We start from the raw sequence: 8,445 nt of genomic DNA on the forward strand, positions 1-8,445 counted from the left end.
AATCATCATACATGTAGAGAAAATATGCTTGCAAATCAAGAGCTCTCTCATACCCTCCCACACACCAAACCACACTAACATGCAATACAGACAGAGAGAGAGAGAGAGAGAGGACAAACAGAGAGAGAGAGAGAGAGAGAGAGAAGACAGAGAGAGAGAGAACAGACACAGAGAGAGAGAGAGAGAGAGAGAGAGAGAAGACAGAGAGAGAGAGAGAGAGAGAGAGAGAGAGAGAGAGAGAGAGAGAGGACAAACAGAGAGAGTGAGAGAGAGAGGACAGAGTACAAGTCATGCCAATAAAGCTCATTTGAATTTGAATTTGAGAGAGAGAGAGAGAAAGTGAAAGAGAGAGGACAGAGAGAGAGAGAGAGAGAGAACAGACAGAGAGGACAGACAGAAAGAGAGAGAGACAGACAGAGAGAGAGAGAGAGAGAGAGAGACACAGAGAGATGCTTCAAGATGCCGGGGATGCTGTTAGGAGACATCGTTCCCAATTTCGAAGCTGATTCCACTTTTGGCAGATTGAAACTTCATGATTTTCTCGGGGATTGGTAAGTGTAATGCGATCATGTGTGCTTGTGATATGAGAGTGTGTTGTTTGATATGTGTTGTTCATCATAGATTACAATACCAGTGGTTTTATTCTCAATAGCATCTTCCTGAGGTCACACTAACAATATTCCCTCTTTTCTCTCCTCCTCTGTGTTCTTCTTCTTATTCAGTATTGGTTATTAGTGAATTGTGTGGTTCGGATATGAGACACGTTTCTCTCGTAATGTCCTCACAATGGACAGCATGTGCTAGTCAGGTATCTTTGATAAAACCGTACATGGTCAAAGCCGTTGTGTGTTCCTGTGTGGTGATTGTGTTTGTAGGTCATGCGGTCGTGACTCGTGACGCCACTGTTACCGTCTCTTCAGCTTCATCCAAACGCTGACACGGCTTGACACACATAAAGAGCAGAGTCGACAAAAACACTCTAGTTTAGCACTGAGCAGGGGCGTGTCTAGAGCATTTTCAGTGGGGGGGCCATGCTGGGGCACTGCCTCCAAACGGGGTGGCCGCCAGTGACAAAAAAAAGAAGCTAAATTCTACAGTAGCCTATATTACGTAAATCCTACTGATTTTATTTTTTTTAACTTGAATAAAGTTACTTGTAAACAAATGTAGTAATAAAGCACATTTTTGATTAATTTAGTTTTTTGTCATCCCTGCATCCATTAAGTTAAATTTGAGAGCCAGTGTTTATTATTTTTTGTGTTTTCATAAAACTAACAAGTTTATAAAATAAAAGCAATTTTAATAATGAGCCATTTTAAAAACCCAGAAGCTTCTACGATGTCAACTATTTTCTTTTAATTAGTTTGGCCATTACAATATACAGTAGTTTTATTCACAATCTCTTTCAAATAATAATAATAAAAAAATAAAAACAAATTCCCCCCACTGTAATAATTCAAATGGTTTGGCCAAAACATCAGTGTTTCATTCAGCATTTCTTTCAGACTCATTTACAAAAAAGCTGAGTAACTCAGAGTTAAAGGGATGGTTCACTTTGAAATAAAATTTTGGTATGTTTTAGCTTACGTATGTTTAAGGGCATTCAAGATGTAGGTGTCTTTTTTTTCCGCAGTAGTTTCAATTTTGATATTTTTAGGTCAAACCGTTCTTGTCTGTCAGTCATATAATGCAGGTCTATGATCACTATCTCAAAGAGCATGCACAATGAAGTCCAAATTAAACAATTCCCCATCGTAAGTACACATTGATGGCCTAAGACACGAAACGAGTGGTTTGTGTGAGAAAAAGAGCAGTATTTATATAGTTTTTAAAGGGCTGCACGATTTGGGGAAAATGTCATATTGCGATAATTGAGGTCAATATTGCGATTACGATTGCGATATGCGATACAATAAACAAATGGTTTCATGAGTCAACTTGCTTGGTTCTAAAGGAAAATAAATGCACACGCAGATTAGTGATAATCTGCCTAAAGAAAAAAGTTCTTTAGTCAAGAGCAGTGAGTGTTTTTCTCTGTTCCCTTTGTTCTTTGATTAACTTTAGCGACAGATTATTTTATTTTTTTTGCATTTTAACAAGAACAAAACATAATTTACATACAAGAGTACATATAACCATACATGTCAGGGGTAAGAAAAAAAAAAAAGAAAAAAAAAAAAGAATAACTTTAGCGACAGATATAATTAGTGGCTACTGTGTACTGTCCCTTTAAGACCAGCCGCTGTCAGAGACGCGGATCTCACACGCCTCATTCTTTCACGAGTCATCACAACTCTTCATGTTCATCATAAGACTACTCTTATGTTATGAAGACACTCGACAAAAAGACATTTTGGCATAACTGTGTGTGTTATTGTTCGTTCAAGCTCGAAAGAGAACTGTATTCTGTCATGCTGTTTTGTGCGCACGCACGATATTAGCGCGATCTCTGTCTGTCACAGTCAGGACATTCACAGGCAGCGCGTTCATTTTGGCATAACGTACATGTGTGTTGTTCGTTCTACCGCGAAAGAGAACTTGATACTGGCGCGCGTCTATCTGTGTGTGTGTGTACGTGTCAGGAGGACATTCACAGGCAGCTCGTTATGTCTTATCGCGCATGAATGGTTTAAAAGCATTTGCATTAATAAGTGCGTTAACAGCGCTAATTTGTTTTAATATAAAATCGCAGCATTTTGCGTCATATAATCGCGTAGGCTTGACATCGCGATTGCGATTGCGATACGATTAATCGTGCAGCACCTCTACACAACCACGTCCAAGTGATCTGAGGGCGCACGCGCTTCCTGGTGTGTGACGTGTGCGCGCGTTCTGGCTTAGCTCCGGAAAGAGCCGGACGTGATCTCGGATGTGTACAAGAAGTAAAAAAACTATATAAATACTGTTCGTTTTCTCACACAAACCGCTCGTTTCGTGTCTTAGGCCATCATTGTGTACTTAAGATGGGTTACTTACTCACAACTTGCGACCGTTGTTTCTCTGGCGCTGCACTTCTTTGAATCGCGAACTTCAGTAGAGTCTATAAACTGATTGGCTGTAAAATGAACCAATCACAAGACATCTTATAGGGGGGGCACCTGGGGTGGCCAATCGAATTTCAGGGGGGGCCGGTGCCCCCCCTGGCCACCACGTAGACCCGCCCCTGGCACTGAGCATGCTTGGCTCACTGTGAAGTTTTGTCTTATCACGGCTAACATTTCCAAGCATTGTTTTGCCTGTGTTCTGACCCTTGGACTGTTTATGACTCTTGCTGGCTGTATTTTTGACCCTGCTCTGTTTACCTGGATATTGACCCGTTTGTTTGCTGCCTGCCCTGATACTCCTGTTATGACCTCGACTGCTGCTTTGCCTACGCTGCTGCTTATATATCTCTCTGTTTATCAACCCCTGCCTGTATACTGTCCTCCGAGTCCTCATCACAGACTGACAAAGTGAAGAACCTTCTGGCCTGTCCTCACTTTCCGAGACCCTGTTTGAGGGTCAAGACCTGCTTTTAGGGCTGAGGTTATAATTAGGCTAAGGTTAGGGCAAGGGTTTGGGACTAAGTTGTGGGTTTAGTGATATCATACCCTGTTGTGCTGAAGCTTCACTGTGAACAAAGCAGAAACTTGCGTAAATGATGCACTAAACAGCTGCTCTTTGCTAGAGTTACTAGATCAGAGAAACTCAATCACAAATGCTTTTTTATCTCTCTTTGCATGTTTTCACAGTCCTTTCTGTTTTAATGAGATTCAGAGAATATTTTAATAATCAATGATCTTGGGTTGGTTATTCATTTATTGAACATCAAAACACTCATAAGTCACTGATAAAATGTCTTCAGCAAATGGAAATGGACCCGCTTCACATTTCCAGTTTCTCAGAAGCAGAAGTGCTCAAAGTTGGATAAACTTCTATAGTGGCGAAAGGAAAATACAACAAATACGGTTTTGCTATAGCATCTCTATGACATTAAAGAGGAAAAGCGTGGAGAGACTGATTATGTTGGTCAGAAGAGAGAAAGATTGTCTCCCTCAGCCGTTGTGTTAGAAACACCCTCGCAGCAGCGTTAACTACTTTACTGTAATTTAATACCAAAGCAATACAACTTTTAAAAATAAGCTTTAAAAATGTAATGTACATTTATAACACAAAGTATAGTGCATTTATACATCACTGAAAACTCCTGTAATAATCTACAGTTCTTTGTGAAGAAACAGTGTCTGTGTGTCTATGACCAAAACATGCAATGCACAGAAATGCTGTACGTCTTAAAATGTGTTTATGATCCTTACTAAGATATGTATGAATGCACATTTCTGCCACAGAAGAAAATCATGCTTTGCTAAATCTTAATTAAGAAATTAAACTTCATAATTATGAGATAAAAATTGTAAGTAATTTATTACATTCTTATTAATTCGACTTTTGTCAATTATTAGTAAGTTATTATTATATTAGTAAGTTACAATTATTATTAAAAAATAAAAAGATGAACATAGCCTAGTAAGTCATAATTATGCAATTAAAAAGTCAAAGTTATGGCACGCTAAGTCAATTACAGTAAATCGAAATTATGGCATAAAACGTCATATTTATAGTATACTAATAATTGACATGAGTCAAAATAAGATAGTATGTTTGTATTTTTATCTCAAAATCATTACTTATTATGTCACAATTCTGACAAAGTCATAATTATGAGATTAGAATCTAAATTATTACATTAAAAGTCAAAATTATGACATACTAATTATCATGACAATAAAATTTGGAATTCTGAGAAAGTCAAACATATGACATACCAATTCATAATTTTGACATACTAAATACTTTTACTACATACTTGCATACTAAATACATACTTTCAATGTCGTAATTTCATATCTATGATTTACAAAGCGTGATTTCTTCTACTCTTCTGTGGCGGTAATGGGCTTCCACAGTTCTGTCATTCCCCTTGAGTGACCTGAGTTTCTCCTCGTCAGCTGGGGCGTCCTGTTCTCTCATCCTCGAGACTTCACTCCTGTCTGCACCACTGAACTCGGCAGAGCAGCTCAACTCAGTCCAGAGTTCAGCAGACGCAACGTCAAGCTGATCGCGCTCTCCGTCGACAGCCTCCAAGACCATCACGGCTGGAGCGAGGTTCGCTTCTTTCAGTCTGTAGTGTCTCTCTGAATGACCTGCTGCTAATGAGTCTCCATGGATGATTTCAGGACATTTTGGCTTACAATAACGCGGAGTCCGGAAGCGAGTTCCCTTTCCCAATCATAGCGGATGCTGGGAGGCATCTGGTGGAGACGCTGGGCATGCTGGACCCGGAGGAGAAGGATCAGACCGGGATGCCGCTCAGCGCGCGATGCGTAAGTGCACTGCACACATGAATAAAGCTTCAAAAACAGAGCAAATTTCAGTAACACTTTAGTTTAGGGTCCAATACTCACTATGAACTAGTTGCTTATGTTTATTACTAGGATATTGGTTGTTTATTAGTACTTATAAAGCACATATTAATGCCTTATTCTGCTTGACCATATTATCCATCCTTAATCCTACCCAATACCTAAACTTAACCTTTACCGTACTAACTATTAATAATCAGTAATTAGGATCTTATATTAGGAGTAATTAGGAGCCAACTTCATAGTTAATAGTCAGAATTGGACCTTAATCTAACGTGTGACCCAAATCTCAAATAAAAATGGCGAATAAAAAGAGAATGTTGTGGCCAACAATAGTAGCTACAATTACTGGGACTAACATAACATGCCTGAAAAGAGTGTAAACCTGGTTGTGTGTTTGTTGATTCTGTTATTTTTGCAGCAAGAAAAAAAAAATTAATAAAAAAAAAAAAAAATTGAATATTTACTAAATCAAAAAGTCACACTTTATGGGTAAAGTTAGGAACAGGTGGTCATGCCCACGCCCGACTATCCCAAATTCTGATCACAGACACCGGTCACAATCACAGCCATAATCAAGGACTCAATAAAACCTGCACTTCCAATCAGTCAGTGTCTGGTGTCCAAAAGCATACAGACTCTTGTAATGTCTCCATCGGTGGTCATGCCCATGAGACATGACTAACTGAGACTTGTTACAGCACTTGTGTACTGTTGCACTCTTGTTGGTCTGATTGCTTCTATTGTTCTCCTCATTTGTGTACTGTTGCACTCTTGTTGGTCTGATTGCTTCTATTGTTCTCCTCATTTGTAAGTCGTTTTGGATAAAAGCTTCTGCTAAATGATTAAATGTAATTGTGTATGCCCTGTCCCATATCGACTCTACATCCGAGCCACAAGAACCTCCTGACACAATACTGCCTTCATCCAATATTGTCAGTCCCATACACTGGACCCTGAACCATGAGATCGCAGACGGCTCTCTAACCGAGCCTCCTCCACCAGACTGCCCCGCCAAACATGTCTACATCCCATTCTCACTCCGTCTGGATCCCACGGACACCGTTCACTCCTCACTGGACACTGGCCACCCTGGGACCAATCAAACCCTCTTGCTCCTCCAAGATTGGTTCTCGTGGCCTAATCTGAAGGCTTGTTCTGGGAATGTGCCGTCTCCGAGAGTCCCTGCCACTTACCATCTAGTAAACTTCTCCTGTTGCCCATTCCAGACCATCCATGATCACATCTAGGAACGGATTTAATCACCGATGGGCCTTGATTACTTGTGTTCTCATCATATTGAATAGATTCTCTAAATCATGCAAGATGATGCTCCTCAAGGGTCTCCCCATGGCTATGGAAACAGCAGAGCTACTTTCAACCATGTCTTCCGTATTTTTGGTCTGCCTAAATATATAGTTTCAAACCGAGGACGACTAAGGGTGTAGGGGGATGATGCCATTTCAACCTGCTCTGCATGCTTGGTGGTTTACTGAATAAGAGAAGAGTTTAACATAACTGAAAAGGTTGGGTCACTGGTTTGGACAGAGTCATCAACCCTTCACACTGCACTAATTGATTTCCTAACGTGTGCATTTTTCGTTCAGGTATTTGTGATTGGTCCAGATAAGAAGTTGAAGCTGTCCATTCTCTATCCTGCATCAACGGGACGTAACTTTGACGAGATTCTGCGTGTGGTTGACTCTTTGCAGTTAACGGCACACAACCGTGTGGCCACACCTGTGGACTGGCGGGTGAGAAATGTCAAGCTTGGTCTGTTTGGAGTGTGTGTGTCTGTTCCTGTCATCAGTGTGTAATGAGTGACGCTCATCTGCTGTTGTTTGAAGCCTGGAGACAGTGTTATGGTGCCGCCCAGCATCCCTGAGCAGGAGGCCGTGGCGCTCTTCCCCGCTGGAGTTTACACCAAAGACCTGCCCTCCGGGAAGAAGTACCTGCGCTACACACCACAACCAAACCCCCATCAGGAGTGAACATACAGACGGCTGATGTGTGGATTCAGTGATGCTGTGTGTGAGCAGCTGTTCGTAAAACACCAGTGCTGTTCTCACAGGAAGAGGCAAAGTCCTCACATGTTCCACACACAATTTACAGGTTAAATTAACATTACTTACACTTACAAAAAAATAAAATAAATGAACAATACAATTCTAATTTGTATTTTTACATTTTAAATGTAATGTTTTATTTATTCAAACTATGTATTTCATCAACTAACATCAAATTGTGTATTTCATAACTAACACAGTTGCATAGTTCAACTATATAGTTCAAGTATAGATTTTAAAACACACACATATATAAATATATACACACACACACACACACACACACACACACACACATACACACACACACACACGCACACACACACACACACACACACACACACACACACACACACACACACACACACACACACACACACACACACATGTCTGGTTCACTATCTTTGTGGGGACTCTCCATAGACGTAATGGTTTTTATACCGTACCAACTGTATATTCTGTCCCCTTACACTAACCCTACCCCTAACCCTACCCATCACAGGAAACATTCTGCATTTTTACTTTCTCAAAACAACTCATCCTGTGTGATTTATAAGCCTTTTGAAAAGTGGGGACCGCTGGCTGGTCCCCACAATGTAGGTGATCTCAGGTTTTACTATTCTTATGGGGACATTTGGTCCCCACAATGTAATATAAACAAGGGCACACATTACACACACACACACACACACACACACACACACACACACACACTTTAGTCCAATTAATGACTAGCAATGGCTTTATTATCTTAAGTGTGGTGTTGGCATTGCATTTAAATGCATTTCTTTCATATAAGGAAAACAAATAGCACACTCTACTAAAGAAAAATGAATGTGACATTCCCCATCTTCCAATTTAAAAATATTTTGGTGGGCCATAAGAGATTACACCCGTCCAGGTGGGATGAAAGTAAAATTAGAAAAGTGAGAGGACACCTGTTCTCGAGGCCGGAAGGACACGTCACATTTCAGAAT

At 40.3% G+C, this 8,445-nt stretch overlaps 1 protein-coding gene across 1 annotated transcript; it reads left to right on the plus strand.

Annotated features, from left to right (window-relative positions):
- Positions 1 to 274: 274 nt before the first annotated feature.
- LOC311292560 (peroxiredoxin-6-like) lies at positions 275 to 7,731 on the plus strand. The gene is made up of 5 exons (XM_084412285.1): positions 275 to 551; positions 4,989 to 5,145; positions 5,217 to 5,363; positions 7,010 to 7,156; positions 7,250 to 7,731. Exons 1-5 carry the CDS (start codon positions 460 to 462, stop codon positions 7,391 to 7,393), a joined length of 687 nt encoding a protein of 228 aa, XP_084268411.1. The 5' UTR covers positions 275 to 459; the 3' UTR covers positions 7,394 to 7,731.
- Positions 7,732 to 8,445: the final 714 nt, after the last annotated feature.

This window comes from Rutilus rutilus, assembly GCF_951802725.1.
Source record: "Rutilus rutilus genome assembly, chromosome: 6".
NCBI classification, from domain to species: domain Eukaryota; kingdom Metazoa; phylum Chordata; class Actinopteri; order Cypriniformes; family Leuciscidae; genus Rutilus; species Rutilus rutilus.